This window comes from Lytechinus variegatus, chromosome 3, assembly GCF_018143015.1.
Source record: "Lytechinus variegatus isolate NC3 chromosome 3, Lvar_3.0, whole genome shotgun sequence".
NCBI lineage: Eukaryota > Metazoa > Echinodermata > Echinoidea > Temnopleuroida > Toxopneustidae > Lytechinus > Lytechinus variegatus.
Genome location: NC_054742.1, coordinates 57,115,389 through 57,134,035, shown reverse-complemented (window position 1 = coordinate 57,134,035; position 18,647 = coordinate 57,115,389). Strand labels below are relative to the sequence as shown.

At 35.7% G+C, this 18,647-nt stretch overlaps 1 protein-coding gene across 3 annotated transcripts in view; it reads left to right on the top strand.

Moving 5' to 3' along the window:
- The first annotated feature begins 2,126 nt into the window (after positions 1 to 2,126).
- LOC121411455 (cAMP-dependent protein kinase type II regulatory subunit) overlaps positions 2,127 to 18,647 on the top strand; it is a 55,476-nt gene continuing 38,955 nt past the window's right edge. For 2 of the 3 annotated variants that reach the window (XM_041604201.1, XM_041604200.1), the window contains exons 1-4: positions 2,129 to 2,729; positions 5,182 to 5,217; positions 11,374 to 11,426; positions 12,605 to 12,688. In XM_041604201.1, coding sequence (XP_041460135.1) covers positions 2,522 to 2,729; positions 5,182 to 5,217; positions 11,374 to 11,426; positions 12,605 to 12,688 — 381 coding nt within the window. In that variant the 5' untranslated portion in view covers positions 2,129 to 2,521. Of the gene's footprint in view, positions 2,730 to 5,181; positions 5,218 to 11,373; positions 11,427 to 12,604; positions 12,689 to 18,647 lie in introns of all 3 variants that reach the window. The other variant, XM_041604202.1, reaches the window with a different exon arrangement.

Here is an 18,647-nt window from a genome sequence, read left to right as displayed (position 1 = left end):
AAATTCAGTCATCAGGAACCATACAAAAATTTGAAATTCATGCATTTTATATTACATAACACATGGGCAGCTGCTCGTTTATGACGTCAAAATCCAAAACTTTGAACTCTAAAAACTTTCTTACTCTTTAACGGATTTCCTCAAACCTTCACCCAAAATTTTTTACATTTTTTTTCTGCTATTTTTACAACAAAGATTTCTTCAGGGTGAACTTCCCCTTAACTTTCACTCACCATCTTGAAGCAATAGTTACAATGTTTTAAACGCAGAGGGCTCCCTATACACAAGTTTGACAAACCCGATCTCGATAGAAATTGATTACATTATTGTTGCTATGTTTCATTGGTCGTATTTAGGCGTAATTATTTTCTTTATCAACAAATTCTTGACAAAAAAACTTTTAGCCAACTTGAAAATTTGCAACCTTCATTTTCATGAAAAAACATCAATTTTGGTTTATGTTTTTTTTATTTTTTATTTGGGTTTTCATGATTTTACGTATAACAAAATAATCGCAGATGTAAATTTTGGTTTATTTGTTGGTATTACCAATAAATTATGTCCGGGGATTTTTTTTCTTAGAAGAATCTCAGGATTCAACCGGAGATCGCATTAGTAAATTCCCCATTATCTTGTGCTCATTTTCCATAAATCAAATCAAGAGTTTGTGCCTCCTTACAAAAACCATTTCGTCGATCGCCATTTGTTTGCGGTCAATTGTGGTATACCACCCCGTGTGAATTGAACGCGCTTCGCGCTTATTACTTGATTGATTGGTATAATTATCTCTCGGTGCTTTTCGCCCCTCTCCTTGTCGCTGAAATATTTGTGATTGGGATGTACTGGACCCAGATTTGGAAGACAGATTATTAAATAATAATAATAATTTAGGTATATTTACCCAGGGAAGCCGCTTCAGTTCCGAAAACTGTTCTCCCAGCGGGCCCTGCTATTATTATTACCCCGGCTTTAGCTGGGCTGCCTAGGCACTCAAAGCATTCAAGGAAATTCTTCCTACCGGGTACCCATTCATCTCACCTGGGTTGAGTGCAGCACAGTGTGGATAAATTTCTTGCTGAAGGAAATTACGCCATGGTTGGGATGCCGACAGGTGCCCCCCCCCTAATTGCGTTCACAGTCCTTGTTTAATTTTTCATTTTGTTTATTTCCATTTCCAACATTTTCAATTGGTTACGTACATCTTGATATACAGATAATTATAATCAATAAACATATAGCAAACTTCTACGTAAGAAAACATAGTCATGATCATGTAACAGTTTTGAAATGGAGGAGGCTACCCCCCCCAAAAAAAAACAACAACTGAGCTTGTATATAGGGTGCAACCATATTATTAACAAAATCCTATAGCTAGACCAGCCGGGGGGGGGGTGAGAGTTTTGTTTGTCTCTGTCCACGTTTATTGTAAAAAGTGGGGGAGGGGCTATGCCCTCACCCCCCACACCTTATTACCTCCTGTTCCAGCGGCCCCTGCAATAGGCTAATTAAGTGAGTTATTCTGGTAAAATGGCTTTCTTTCAGGATGAAATTTTGTTGGCAGATTAGACACAACCTCTTGGGATAAAAGAATAGAAAGAGGCAGACTTAAGGTCCATGGAACAATGAAAGAAAAAGTAAATTCCTTATTCTTATATTTTATTTATTTTTTCCCCTCTGCTCGAAAGTTGGTCTCTGTTTCCCGTCTCGTCTCGTGAGTCTCTTCACGGAAAATTTATCTTTTTATTTTTTAATATTTTTTTAACCTACATTTTGATGTTGCCATGATTTTGTTTTGATTTTTTAAATCTTGAGTAAACATTGTGATTTTTTATGATTTATCTTAATAATTACTTAAATAGGGCCTATAAAAAAAATCTTTCTCATTTTTCTTATCCTTGATTTTCGTTTTCCCTTCCCCCTTCTAAAATATTTTTGCCAAAACTATTGTGGCCCCCGGTTTCTGCCGGATAATGTTAACCTATTTCGGATATCTTCACTTCTGCCCCTTCCATGACATAATTTCATTTTAATGGGAGTAATTTTTCTAGGTCAAAGGGTGAACTTGGCTGGCGCATGGCTCGCTCACAGACTGGCGAGACGATTTTCTGGCGCAACATATTGCTTGCATTAAAGCGCAACGCGCCGTACGCACACACACACACAAAAGTTCACGCAGTTTTTGTAGCGCAGCTGCCATCCAGTTTCAGCAGAAATTGGGTTGCCAACGTATTTTCGCGGGTACCCTAGCGGGGTAGATCAGGCCAGCGTTAGATGCCGGTGTGTGGCTGGTCAACCGACCTTTTATCGCGGGTGTTTTTCGTTGTCGGCTTTGCAGTAGGAACTGTGTTTATGTCTTATTCAAAAGGAGGGCGTTTGAAACTGCAAGGCAGTTTTATCCAGGAGTAAGCAATAGTACGATTTCATAGACGCTTTAGAGAAAGTTTACTTTGGGTCAAGATCTTGCAAGGCTGCTGGATCGGAGATTTTATCTTGTTTACGTTGGACATCTGATCACGGCACGATGAACTTCGAAATACCGGATGGTCTCACCGACTTGTTGCAGGACTTCACCGTAGCTGTGCTTCGAGAAAAGCCCTCTGATTTAGTCGAGTTCGCTTCGACATACTTTGCTAAGTTACAAGAAAATAACATAAGTTTGGGTGGAAAACGTGGAGTGACTTTCACTGCACCAGAAGATGCAGAATCTGACATCGATGATGAACCACCAGGTAGATAAAAATGGGTTGAATCTAGGGCCTAACGAGTTAGATGATCTAAACTTTATTATGCCTACCCCGTACCGGTTAGGCGAGCCGATAGGCCTTGGCCTAACTTAGGCCCTACCGCCCTAGGCAGGCCTAACTTAAAATGAAATAGGGTCTAAACCAAACTTCATTATCATGTTTAAATAATTTATTAGGGCCTACAGTGATCACAGATCAGTTTGCTTAGATCAATCTCTTTTTACATGTTTACTTTAAGTTAACAAGTGATGTGAAATCAAGATTTGCAGAGCTACCAAACAAGTCTCACGCATTATGCGTGAGACTCAAGCATTTTGGACTCTTGTTCATCCCCTCAAATCTCTGTCTCACGCAATTATCACAGCCTATCCCCATACCATATACATTGTACACAATGTCCGTGATCTCACTCAGATTCACAGAAAATCTCACGCATACGAGTACATGTAGCTGGTCTTTGAACTTGGCATCACTGGATTTGGGAGTGGGACTAAAATTTGTCGAGGGGGGGGGGTAAAAATGCAAATGATTTGAACAGATTGTCTTTCTCTTTCTAAGCCGAGTGGTAAAAATTCTAAACTAGAGATGATAGGTATCCAAAGACAATACCCGTACCCATGGTACCGTATCACAAAACTCACTGAAACAAAAGTCTGTGTAGGTCTATGCTGAACCTGTTTTATTTTGCCGCTGGAATTGAATCGGAAGGGGTTAAACTTAAGCTACATGTATGCACTCCATTTCCATTTATCTTGCAATAAATTATTCATTTTCTTAAATGTGTTAATATTATATTGTAGGAAAATAGATCTTACTCTCAAACTGCAAAGAGATGAAGTTTTCTCTGTATTTTGTGGTTTAACTGAAACTTCTCTAGTCAACAATATCTTAGTATTATATCCTCCATCTTTTGTGGGAAAATGAATAAAACAAACAGAAGAGAAAGAAAGATGAAAAGTTGTGAATTGTAAGATTTACATGTTATTGGCATGGCTGTCATAGTAAAGAAAAAAGGGAATTCTAACTTCTTACATTGTATCAATGGTCCCATCCGGAATAGGCCTACACATTTTGTCAATTCATAAGTACAGTCTTCAAACATATTTTTTAGGGTTGATAATGTCTCCTTCATGTAATGTCACTAAACTTCAGAGCAACCTTCTTAAAGTGAATAATCAATACATTGATCTGTCAAAAAAGTATCCTTTTGTAGCCTTCACAGTGTCCTTTTCACAAGTGTAAGGCCATCATTGTATTTCACCATAGGTTAACTTTTCAATATCTTGTTTTGTTTTGTTGATGAGAGTGCTTTTCTTTTTCATCATTCTATAATTTCATCATCGTGACTGTTGACACATGTACATGTTTGATGGTGTGACCTTAATTCGCGCGTTACCTAAGTTTGCGCATGGTTGAATTACCATTGTGCTATTACAGATACAGATTACTGTACTTTTATTAGGTATGGAAATGATTAATGACATTGACAGTGCAATGAAAATGATCAGCCCTATTTGTTGATGCCATTTCAGTAATTCTGTTTTTGATGTTGGCAGAAAGTGTTTCTGATACCTCTAATAATGTTTCATTTTACATAGTGTTTATTGGAGCACCACCTCTGCGCATTTTACATATTTCATTTCTGTGGTCGTGGGGTACTGGCTTGCCTCCACACAGTACATGCACTTTCTCCACTTCTTGGATAGCAAAAGATTTTCTAAACTCATTGAGGGCATTGAGGTTTTTACATGTAAATTATACTGGGTACCCATACACTTGGGTAGAAAGTGTAAACTTGGATTGATGCCTTGGCAAGGGATGCTACTGTACATGTACATTGTAGGCCGGAGTTGGATTCGAACACATGACCCTTGATTACAAGATGAGAGTTTGAACCACGTACGCCACAACGATTGTAATTTAATGCATGTATCAGAAAGGAATATCCCAAAGTTGCCTTATGATTGAACATAACTTGCTTTAAAAATATCTGGTTGGTGTTTCATAAAGTTGATTGTAAATTACACTGTACGAGCGACTTTTCAAATGACCCATTTGAAAGTACATCAACACAAATGAATATCATCATTTTCCAAAAGAAAAGATCACAAGTTGTTAGTAAATTATTGCTTGTAATTTGTAACTAATAAATAGCTACACCTACATGTACTTGGTAGGTGTTTTACAAAGCTGTTCGTAATTACTAGCTACTAGTACATGTACATTGTAACTTACGAATAGCTTTATGTAACACCCAACAGGTAGTTAAAAGATGTATGTGGAATGTCTTTTTCTATTCAGTCTATGAAGCACCCCTTGCTCTCAACTGTATGTCCAATACATGTACTTTCTGTTGAAAGCTTCAAAGCTGCTGGTACCTTGGTAGTTCTTATATGATTACTAAAAATTATTATTTTCATTTTCTTATTTTTGACAGAACTTCCCAAGAACAGATATGCCAGAAGGAAATCAGGTAAGAATGTTTTTTTTTTCTAAGGAAAAAAAAATGTAATCTGAAAAATAGAATATTTGTAAAAAAAGGTTCAGGGTAGGCGAATTCCCTGTGAAGTACATGTATGTGTGTCACATTTAAATAAAGAGCCTATAAACTTGGGTATATTTGCTATTCATACGTGTACATGTACAACCTCCTTATAATTTTTTGAGCAATTCACAATTTCTATTCAAAGATGGAGCAGGATTGAAATTAATCTAAGGACACCAAGGACATGACCTTTTATGCCCTATTGCCCCCAAATTCACGAAGGGGTCATTCCGTGTCAAATCACCCCAAAAAATTAAATTTAAATCATACTGATTCAAAATTTGCTAATATATTGTATATAGACTAATTGACATCATTTTTAGTGCTGTGTGCCTTATGGTTCTCACGCTATGACATACCCTTTTGGGGGATTTTTAGTCAAAATGGAGGTGGTCACCCATTTTCTAACAGCTAACAGATGGTCTAAATTTTATGCAAGTGGCATCATTGGAAAGGGAGTAAGATGAAAGAAATAACATACATGTACTACTTTTTACATAGGAGCAATCTCAAATAAATTATCTTTATCCTTTTGACCTTTACTTTGACCTTGAATTCAACCTCGTGTATCCAATTACATGTATTTTTGGCCAAATCTTGACATGTATAATATCCAATACCTTCTCAACAAACTATTAAATGTATTATTTTTTGTTTGGTTTTTAGATGTTTTGAAAACTGGCATACATGTTGCTTCCAGAAAATAGTGCAGTCCCACTCATAGGATATGTAGAGTTGGATATTGCTATTATTGCTACATTTAACATAGAAATATACCCTTGTAAAACTACATGAAATGGCATTGCCCTGCAAATTCACAAATTTAAGGCCTGCCCTGGAAACTGGACAGCAACACACTCTTTTCTTTTGTACCAATTGGTCACCTTGGTTTGTTCCAAGGACCTTAACCTGGAAGAAGCATATTGGTCTAATGAATTGGAGTGTTATTGGTACAATTAGAGCGTCATCCTTTGAAGCTAAGGTTGAATGAACTATCAGTGAGTCCATTCTGCTATTCGAACTAAAGTCAACATCGCTTTTACCGTTCTGTCCATGGACAAAAAGCACTAATTCTAAATACACTCCAACTTTCCATCCCATCGTGATTAGATATCTGCCCGTTCATGTTTACTTTCACTATTTAGCCCAGAGCAGGCCAAAGAAGTCAAACAATTAAGTTGTTTGCATTGAGATCACTCCAGGTCTCTGGCTTATTTGTGTAATGGAATAATACAGCGCCAGAGTGCCACTTTATTGAGAAAACATAAATGGGTTGGTTAGAAATGACCTGGAAGCCGTTTGAGAAAATTAAGTGATCAAACTCATAGACTCTTTGTTTTTTTTCTAGACCCAGCTTTGTAAATAGAATTATGGCAATCTCTTTTGAAGGTGCCTTCATTCTAAATCAAGATCATTATAATATAATATTCATTAGGATAAAACACAATCCTGCTTTCAGATTATGACCAAATCATCATATCAGTTGTAAACATATGGTGCGATAGGTTAAGCAACAGCAAGATACATGTACCTAAATAATCCATACAGACACAAGCAAAATAAATTTTTTTAGGGGCTACTTTTACACATGTTTTGCCTAAAATCTGTAAAATTGGAAAAGCATTAACATTGCAGTGGAAGGGGATTTTTCTGGGCTCCTTCTTACATGTATTTTCGAGTCTTTTGACTGCTCTTGAGCAGTTTGAGAGCGAAATCACCCTGCGCCGCCCTATAACTTTTTCCTTCTGCTTTGATTGGATTCTTTTTTTTACTCAAATATGTTGTTTGGATGGTCTTGAATGTAAATCTCAACCCCAACGTTGACACTATCATGCAGAAAAGTTATTTTAAAGGCTTAATGCAGCATGTATATTTACACACAAATGTATCAATTTACCAGTCTTAATATGTACATGCATATTACACGTATAGCTTCATGTAATGCAAAGAAATTTTGCTCTCATGTGCAGTTATTAGCCTTTGCAATTATTACACAATGATAAAGGTATGTACATTGTACATGTATACTGGTACTTGGAATACTCAACTTGTCCCCAAATTTGCCAAACCCATACTGTTGGTTTGGAGAAGAAAAAATGGCTGGGTGATTATTGATTATTGGAAGGAAATGCGTCAGTGACACAAGAACCCCTTCGAAGGCACCTGGACTTCTTGAAAAACGATAGTAATGGGTACTTGAGAGGGTTGTACAGTACACAATGGAAGCCACTGGAGAGTCGGTTATTCTAAGCTTTTTGTTTTTGCACGTTCATTGTAGGCCATACATGTACATGTATCTTTATACATAACATGTTGATCAATGGTGAAAAGAAATATGAAAAGAACATGTGCAATAATCAGGGCACATAGTATTAATGCGGATGAGTTTTTACAAATATAATATCAAACAACCACTGATAAAACTATTACTCAGGAATGATAGATATTTTGAATGGTTGAAATATGGTATGTAACTGTAGTGAAAAATAATATTGTGCTTTGGTATAATTGCATGATTGCAACTTTTAGTAATCTGATAAGTAAGTTAAAAAAAAGCATTACCCCAAGTTTATACCAACTAAAATGTAATAAGGGCCGTCTGCACCAGCCCGAGTTTTCAAATTATCCTGATCTGAACAATCTTCTTGAGATTATTTGTAATGGAGATGCAATTATCGTGCTAGTTCTTAGGATTAATCTCGAGATTGCAATCCCAAGTCAACTTGGGCTTATTTGCAAAATAGCGCGCTATTTTACGAATTATCCTGCTAATTTGCAGGTGCAGACGCACACGGGATTATTTATTTACAGTGTCAGACCATAATGCATCGATGCCTTGCGCGAGCAGGAATCGCCCTTTCTGTGATGTAGAGACGGGGTTTCTTGAATTTCGAGATTTATCACGAAGAGGGCTGATCGGGCTAAATTCTCGAGAATGAGCAAACTCCGGCTGGTGCTGCACCGCCTATAGAGTGGAATGAACGTCATATTTCAAACCTATATCCCCAAGATGTTCATTCATTAATGATCGTTGGGAGTCTTCTTGAGTGCAATCAGTCGTCCCTGACTGGGCTTGCTCATGCATTCAGGGGTGAAGACCAACAGCCAAAAGATGGTTGGTTAACTGTACCTGGTCAGGCTTGACTTGAGCTCAGTAGATCAAGAACTTGATGCTTCATTTACTGTAATTGTGAGGGGATTTGAAAAATGTATATTCTATCATTGTAGGATATTAAGATTGTTTTTAACAGCTCATGACATATAATGTACATGTAGTTTTCAATGTGGATTCATGCATAATTTTTAATATAATGCCAATGACCAAGAAATTACATAGGCCTACTGTACCTGATAAAACATAAAAGCTCAGTATTATGTTTAATAAATCTGTGTTGCAGGCAATATATTATTTTTTTATTTTCGGGCGCTACTTTTCAGAGCTTACATGTACTGCCTAATTCTGCAACATTGGATAATGTTTAACATGGTAATGGGATAAATTGCCCTAATTTATTTAATTTTTTTTCATTTGCAGTGTACAATGTGGGACATCGATGATATAAACCTTGATTTCAAGAGTATTTCTTACTGTGACTATTATAGTTTAGCTTATACCCAAGCTCCTTTGAGCACACCTTCAAGTTTTTATGCCCTATTGCCTTCAATAGAGTATATGTAGGCCTTTGCTTGTGTTATTTGCCCAGCTGAATTGTTGCCCTTCGACCAGCTGAGCAAGGAAATGCATGTACCACAATTTGTGGGAAGAAGATTTGAATCCGCTATTTAGTCCTGAGTTTTTGTTTTTTATATTACATCTACAGAGTAAAACCAATGATTATGCGCTCTTTGTCCCAGATACAGTGCATGTATCTTTAGTGTGTAGACTGTACGTACATGTACATAGGCATGTACATGTACTGTATACCTTTTACCGCATCTACTGGAAAAATAGTTGTTCCTGCAGTCAAGTTTCCTGGGGCGGTATTCTGAAAACGTTCTTATCTTAATTTTGTTCTTATCTACGTCACTTTCTTAAATTGGTATTCTGAAAACGTTCTTATCTTTTTCTTATCTTTTGTTCTTATCTTTGTTCTTATCTTGCTTTCCATCCAATGCTGAGCGCGTAAATTTACAACTCGCGCATATAATACCAAAGCGCGCTAAAAGATAAGAACAGAATGTAGATAAGTGGTATTCTGAAAACGTTCTTATCTTTTTTCGTTCTTATCTTTCACGATAGTTAAGATAATATTTAAGATAGCTAGAAGGTAAACACATCTCACGATGTCCGCGTTTTTCTTGCTCAAAATTGATGGCCTCTAGTAGTAACAAATACCCACAAGTATTCCTCCCACCATTTATTTCATTCACCCTTTATTTTGCCCGTCTCTTTTCTATCCCTTCTTTCTTTTCCTTTTTTCTTCCTTTCTATCTGTCTGTCTTTCTTCCTTTCTATCCGTCTGTCTTTCTTCTTTTCTTTTGTTCTGTTTGAATCTTTTAATTTCTTTTTTTTTCTTTTGCTTTGTTTCATTTATACTTCATCTTTCTTCTTTTTTATTTTCCCTTTTCGTTTTATCCCTTTCTTTTTTTTCTTTACTGAGTATTTTGTCTACTTTTCCCCCGTTTCTCTTCCTTTTCTTTCTTTTTCCTTTTTCTTTCTTTCTTCCTTCACTTGTTTGTAATCTTTTTATTTTTCTTCCTTATTTTTCTTCCATTCTTTCGTTTTTATACAAGCTTTTCCTTTTTTAATCATTCATTTCATTTTCCCCCTTTTTCTTCCTTCCCTTTAATAATTCTTACTTTTTCTTTCTTATTTTTTTTTATTTATGCTTTCTGACACTTGTGTCTTTTTTGCTCACTTTCTTTTTTCCTTTCTTTTGCTCATTCTTTTTTTGTTCGTTCTTTATTTACTTTTTTTCTTTACTTTCTTTCTTCTCTCTGTCTTTCTTCTATTAACTTTTTCTTTATTCTTTCCATTGATTTTTTTTCGTTTTCTTTTCCCAACTTGATATTTTCACTTTTCTTTTTATTTCCTTCTTTCTTTCTTTCCTTTTTTCTTTCCAGTTTCGTTGAATTTACCTTTCTTTCCTTTATCTTTTTGTAGTCTTCATATTTGCCTTAATTTTCTTTTCATTATTTTTCTCTCATTTTTATTTCTTTGTTTAATTTTCTGTTTTTCTCTTCCTTCACTTTTTAAATTTTTATTCCCTTTTTCTCCTTTTTTTCATTCGTTTATTTTTAGACTTTTTTTTCTTTCTCGGTTCCTTGTTACTTTATTTTATCTTATTAATTTGACCTTTTTTTAGTTTTGTGTGTATTCATTTTAGTTAATTTCTTTTTTTTCTTCATTTTTGTTCCTTCACTTTATCATTGATAATTGTTCTATTTCTTTCTTCCGTTTCCTTCTTTTATTCATTCAACTTTCTTTTTTTTTTAATTTTTAAGTTCTTTTTGCTTGCTTTCTTTCGTTTACTCTTTATTTTTTCATTATTTCTGCTTTGTCCCTTTCATCGTTTTTTCTGCCTCATTCTGACCCTTTTCTGTCTTACTTTCATACCTACTTATTTTCTTTATTCATATTTTGTTCTTTATTCGTACCTGCTTTATTTACTTTTCTTTCTTTTTTGTGCACGTGGACGTCTCGAAATAATAAAATCAGTCATTGCGTATAAAATGCCTATTTCGCGCAATGCGCCAGAAAGAGTGAACGCGCAGCGCCCATGATATTCTCTTCACATAAGGAACGCTCTTATTGGTTAAACTGCCAATATAAAGCGCATTTTGATTGGTAAAATCTTAAAAATGGGCGTGTTGGAGATAAGAAGGGGGCAGTCCTTACAGAGATAAGAACGCGTTAAGAAGATTTTCAGAATACCGATTTGCAATGATTTTAGCGTCTTCTTATCTCAGTGAGATAAGATAAAAGATAAGAACAAAGATAAGAACGTTTTCAGAATACCACCCCAGGTCTATCTTTTTTTCCTAGCTTGGATAAGCATGATTAGTCTTGCCAATTTTATGCCATTGTGAATTTCAAGTTACATTAATGTACTGTTTATATGATTCATTATATTTTCATTTCAGTTTGTGCAGAGAAGTATGATCCTGAGGCAGATAATGACACAGATGGACAAAAGGTGAGGATTATTTAAGCCATTCTTCCTTTTTCTTCTTTCGTTCATTTTCTCCAAAGATTGATTTCTTTCTCATTTTTTCTTTCAATAATGATGATGTGACAAGAAAGTGTCACTCATATATTTCTGTTCATAACATTTCTTTTCAAACAGGTAGATAATGCGTGTAGTGACATTTAATGTCATATGATGTCACTGTTCTCACATCTTTATAGAAAGAAAGAAAGACAGAAAGATGTAAAGAAAGAAACAAACAATCAAATAAAGCTAAAAGAAACAAAACCACGGTTCCCAAGATAAGTTGCTGGGCAAGACTGACTGCATTCAATGATGAATGTAAATCATTAGTACAAAATAAGTTATGTGATGGAAGTGGTTAATTTGCCTTTTCAAGTTAGTAAATTTGATTGTGTTACAATGAGTTGTTTGTCTCACCCCGAATAATAATGAATATTACATGTACGCTGAGGCATATTGGGATACCTGATACGGGGTACAAGGCAGGTTTATGAATAGCCATGAGATAGCCCTCTATGGCAGGACTATCACCATGGTTACGTATCAACGCACAAACCATCTTCGGATGCTTGCAGCTAATTCACAAAGCCATAGAAAAACATAACTCAACAAAAATATAGACTGAGATTTTCTTTCAATGGCATTATTGGAAAGGGATTTATCTTAGGGTACATTAACTCAAAAAAAGGATTAAGATTGAAAATGCATGTAGATGTTGCATTTATTGTATTTGGTCTATGATTGTAGGAATACATGATAACAAATACAAGAAAGAAGGTCATCTAAATTATCTTTAATGTTTGGAGAAAATGAATTGTATCAATCCTAAAAGAAAGGAAAACTGCTGCACATGTATGAAATGCAAATCAGCCATGAAAAGTTTTCTTCACACTGGGTTTGAAAATCTATGATTTCTTTATATTCTGTTGGTCTTGACAGCAAATTGAAAGATGTGATGAAAATAATTTGCAATTCAAGGTTTGTAACCAAAAATGACAATTTCACCAGCCGGGCATGCAGGCAACCGTGAAATCTACAATATTGACAAGCGTACATGTACATCTGCCTGCAGTGTTTCCAAGTCATCTTTGCTTTATGATAATTTCCACCTCTCACTTCCTGTAAATTCTGCCTCCCCTTTTCTCTCCTTTGTCCAAATGCAGCTGGTCTACCCGAAGTCAGATGAACAGAGAGCGCGTCTTACCGAAGCTGTGAAAAATATCCTACTCTTCAGGGCACTAGATGAGGTACGGCAAAAAGAAATCTGAGCGTTGTGCATGTACACCCATACTTGTACTTGTATTAGTATCGTAATTGGTATTCACCGGCTTGTACAGTGGTAACGAAGCATGACATACATGTACATGTATGCCAAATACAGTTTTCGTTTTGTTTCTTTAATAACTTTCACCAGAATTATCTTGAACAGTAATGAGGTATAAGAGCTTGTTGCTTAATGTATGTATGAAATAAACTAAATGATACCATATTTTCACTACCTAAATGAAAACAAAAGATTCAGTATCAAATATGTAGATTGGATTGCATGGTTGATGGAAGATTTATGGCATAGTTGGAGTTGGTTGTTAAAGACATAGAAACATTGATGTATTTCTGCCTTGGAGCAGTGTTTTTAATCATACTTTCTTTCCTTGATTCTTAACTGAGCCATCGTGAGTCGTGCATCTGCTAAGGTGAAAAGGAATGCAGCGCGACTGATTAGATTGAGAATGGTAATTTGACATTTGTGGCTTAACTTGCAATATGCATCAACTGCTTTTAATGTAATTTATTCCCAGTCTCTCTGTTTTCTCTTCTCTATGTAGAAAACACCTTTATATCTTGTGTCCGTTCTGAAATTAACTGTTTTTTTTACTGTTTTAAAATGTTTTAGAAAGAAGAATATAAGGGCTGTCAGATTGAAAGCCTATTGCAAACAACTGTTTTAAAAAAAAGAACAAGCGCACGTTTTGAATACCGGTATGCACTTATGATTGGCTAAAAACCAAGTTGCGTTTGATTGCAACTCTTTCTACGACTGCCCAGTAGTCTTGGTGTGTAAACCCTTCACTTGAGTTATAAAGGGGTCTGAATGCAAAGCCTACAATGACTTGGGGACTTATGGCCTGAATTGAAACAGCAAGTTTTATCTGCCCTAGTCTTTGTGTGGAGATCCACCTGTTGATCAAAGATTCAATCAGGGTCTGTGCCTGCAGACGAGTCTTAACTCTTTGTGCGCATTCCAATTTGCAAGACACTTTTTATTGTGAATTTTCCTAGTCTAAATATTCCATAAAATTTTTGGGCAAGTAAAGTCTGAAAATCATTAATTGTCATACAAGATACAGGTAGATGCTAGTGATTGTTGGTCTGCTTCATGCAATAGAAAGTGTGAAAATTTGAATTTCATTTAACTGCATTTGATATTGATATATCAAATTAAAAATTGATGTATGTTTCATTCAACGTTCCCTTTAATATTGAAGAATATTTTTAAAAAATAAATAAAGCCATGTACGTGTGCATTTATTTTTTCTTGAGAATCATACTGTTGTTTACCTGGATGTTACACATCTATTCTACATTAGTCAAAGTTTATGGTCAAGGATTCATGTGTTCCTACATGTATTTTGTTAATAAAGACATAAAAATATTAACTGTAAACAGGGCTCCACACTAACCCTTTTTGTTCTACTGGTCGAACCTGTTCTTGTCAGACCAGTAGATACCAAGTTTTTCCATATTTTACTGGTCCGAACGTGAAATTTAATGGTCCCCCAAAATAAAGGAAAAAAAATACTTGAGTTTATTTTGCTGTCTTGTATTGCTTTTATTGCCCCCCAGAAAAAAAATATACATACAGTACACAAACACACACAACATAATTCATGAGAGTTATTTCTCAATTTTAGAGAGCCATTATGTTTTGTATCAGTTTTTTTTACTGGTCATGTCGGACCAGTAAATCTGGCTATTTCTGAAAAGTTATACTGGCCCAACAGCAATTTCTACTTTTCTGGGACTGTCGGACCGGTGCCAGTGTCGTGTGCTGCTGTAAAGATGAAATTGAAAATAGGGTATTATGTTGTGCAACAAGGCAATTCAAGACCAGAAAATTATGAAAATATTGTGTAATTCAGTTCCACAAATTACATGGAGCTACTATTCTGTTTGAAGTAGTAGCATCTTGTAATATGTGTATTAATAAAAAACCTTATTGCCAGCTGTCCTTAATCAGGAAAGAAAATGGGAAATATTGATCGATCAGTTCCTGTCACCTCATTAATAGCGATTACCCAACTGCCCAGCAGCGCCATGGTAACAACATGGCTGCTTGCTTACACCAAACATTGCCATGGATTGCTATGGCTACTACATGTATGTCTGGATGATATGGAGATGGAAATGTTTGCTGCTCCTTTTTTCTCTTTCTAGGTTTAAAATAATTTATCTTGGTACATGTTCGGTAAAGTTGAAGTAAAGGAATTAATGCAGCAATAGCCAATGTACATTTAGTATTCTGTTCAACAAAAGTTTTTGTTGGGCTGTTTTTATAGGAAAGAATGATAAAATTGAGAAAAATTGCACAGAGAATCTATTTACAATGTACATGTACATTTGGAAAAAAAGGAATGAAAGAATATTTTTGGTATTTCATAATGAGCCTTGCAATACATCATCAGGGTACATGTAATTCCTTTTTTTTCACATTCAGGTTAAATTGATTCCGGGGCTATTTTTTAAGGGTTACTTTTTTGCAATGGGCAATTATTCTGCCATATTAAAGTAGAATATTAATTTTTTGAATGTTCAGGAATATTGTTTTACTGTTGGCAATTGGCATATATATCTTGTTACGACTCTTGAAATTTTAGAAGCAATTTGGGCCGTCATGATGGTGAATTTGTGCATTGCCCTCATGTATTTTTTATGCTCAATATCCTGGAGAAACTATTTTAGCAGATTTCAGCAGCAGAATTTTAGCAAACACATACACTTATTTTTACCCAACAAAATCTGCTTCTGGTATTAAATGTCATTCTCTAACCTTCTGAATGCTTGTCTGAACTGAAGTATCAACGACAAAGCTGCAAATCCAGTCAAATTGTATTATGTTCGTGAAGAATGGAATAAGCTCTTTCTGTCAGAAGAAACGCCCATCATTTTCAAATTATTTCATGTCAATAAGCAAATTATCAGTTCATTGGTAAAAGTAATGACAATATGTAGGTACATGTACATGTATTACGGTACTCCAACCTTGAGCCATTGTTGAATTTTGAATTTGCTGGTAATCATATTGCACTGATAATGTACAAATTCACCCTCGAGAGACCACTGTAAGAAATAAGATTCTTCATGAGATACAGTAAGCATAATTTCCTTCTTATACCCCTTTCATACATGTAGTGCGCTTTTCTCCGGTGAACTTTACCGGCAAAGTTCGCCAGCGAAGGAGAAGTGTCCGGTATGAAAGTACACCGGAGAACTTCCACTGCGAAATGGTTTTCCCTGCGAACTTCACCGGGGGAAGGCCAATTTGTAAAAAGCTCACCAGGGAACTTCTCTGCTGAAATGACGTCAGAGGTGTAATATATCGGTATCCCAAAATCCTCACGCTGAATAAAGGTGGATAGCTGATCAATCCAATAATCCATAGAGTTTTCTTTTTTAAATAATATTTATTACAAAAACGTCTCTTACTTTACATGCTGAAATTGCACTGAAAATATTAGAATGCTATGACCCTCTTTTTGTTTTGCTTACAATCTTTTTGAACCTTTTGTAATTGATAAGTATTGTTTACAATTTTCTTTTTGTTCGATTTTCACGTTCTGAGTTTGTTCAACTACATGTAGGGCTAATGAGTAACGTTATAATTTATGCTACATGTATATTGCGATATTGCGCCGAGGAAGAGATGTCTGTGCGAAAGGGCACATTTTTCTCTTTGCCAGCGAAAAAGGAAGAGGCAAGTATGAAAGGGGTATACTTTAATAGCGACAATATGTTATCTGCTGTTGCTTGAATGATGTGTTTCTTCGTCTGTAACTGATGTATCCATGGTCTACATGGGGAGACACGTACAGTATGTTGAAATCTAGCCAACTTAATAGCGTTCCTCATCAAATTCAAATCAAACCAAGTGGAAGACTTTCTTTGGCTTGTGTGACTGATAACGCAAAATGTTATTTGAGGCCAGTATCGGATAAGAAGATATTATTTTCCTGTTGAGTAACACACATACATGTACTTTATACTGTATGTTAACTACATGTACATGTACAGTACACAACAAATGCAGATTCACCCCTATTTTTGTCTCGCCTGCATAGCAGAACAAGACTACATGTATACATTGTTGCCACTGCTTTTCCAACTACGACGGTGGCATCGAATTGAAATCTTAAGCAAGTTCAAGTTTTTGAAATGTTATCGTAACATTAAAAGTACAGCTGTTTAGACCTGGTTCATAAAACTTGGACATTGTATGTAAAGGTAATCAACTATTACTGATCATCTTGCATGAGTTTTAGTTCACATGACCAAGGTCAAAGGTCTTTTAGGTGGTTTTTTTTTGGTGAATATTCATCTATACATGTAGTTTTCAATGTCAACACTGCTTCTATATTGAATCACCTAATGCAGGTGACACTGCCAGAGGCATTCCACATTGTGGTGGATGTGTTGTTGATGATGAAAACATTAACAAAAAAGTGAAAATCCATATTTTATTTTTCAAAATAGAAATATGAGAATAGTAATAAACAAATTCACCCAATTGATTGTGGGCCAGGCAGCCACTGTGCAGCCCCAGATTGACAAGGCTCTATCCCTTAAATGTTGAATCCCAAACAGGGTTGCAACAAGTCCCTTTTTTTTTACTTTTGGTCTGACGTGGTCTGGGTTTGAAGTCCCAACCTCTCGGTTGTGAGAAAGGATGCTCTTTCAACTGAGCCAACCCACCAGTGTTGATGTTGTTGTTAATGTTGTTGCCTCAACAAGCTTACATTATGCATTCAACGGTTCAATAGGTTGAGATCGAAAATGATGAGTTATACCTGCAACTGCAAGTCAGTTGCTCCTTATAATATTTTATTTCAACTGTTCAGAGAAGAAAGAAAATCCCTGAAATTTAGGGTGTGTAAATGCCAATTTACCATTAATAGTTCTATACATCAACGTGTGCATGCAATACGATGCATAATAATCCAATGCATTATAATCCAATCTGCTGAGCACTGACTGCTGTATTTGCTCTGAAAACACAGAAAGTATTGATACAGTTTTGCACGATGATCTGACATTTCATTCTGATTCAGTCAGGTGAGCAATACACTCAAAAGGAGAGCTCGATTGAATTTTTTAACCTTTGCGCAAAAAGACCCTCCTCAGATGCATTCCACCATTTTTTTTTTAATGAACTTGTCTTGTTCTGGAGCTCCAGTTATTTCTGTTTGCCAATTGTAATCTGAGCAAACCTTGGTCAACAAGAGAAAAATACTGCTATGAGGTGAATTGGCATAGAATTCATGCTGTCTTCAAGTTCAGTTGACTGGACTGGACTGGCATGGTCAATATGTTCCTCATGACCTCATCAGTCTGCCCTATTCAGATTATCAAAAATCTTTGTATATTGAGTGACATAGAAATCAAGTACTTGTATTTGATCAATAATGTTACATGTATTTTGCTGTAGGCCTACATCTGAAAGTATTATTTAGTGTAGAATACTGTGTGTGATCACCATCATAGTTTAACCAATGGTAAAATAATGGGAAAATATTCCTCCCTCCATGCTATTACCTCAGTACTGCCTTTCGTATATCAAATGATATTACTCTTGAATATTTCATGTATTTGGGAAAAATTGGTTAGTGGAGGATGGGATGGGTTGAGGAGTAATAGAACCTACAGTATATGCCTTTCCAGAGATTTGCTCTATTTTAACCTGCCTACACGTACATGTACATGTATGTTACTGTAGAATGTACAGTAATTTTTACAGGAGTAATGGTTCTCATGGGAACACTGTCTAGCTTTTACCCAAAACGATTTATGATTGGGGAATCACATGTACATGTAGATGTGAATGATGAGTCACCAGAGTGCCTGAGTGAGTAATAATTTGTTGACTCTTGAAGACAATTTAGGAGGTACCGATGAGAAGACCCACACCTTTAGTTCCATTCCGAGGGACTGAGT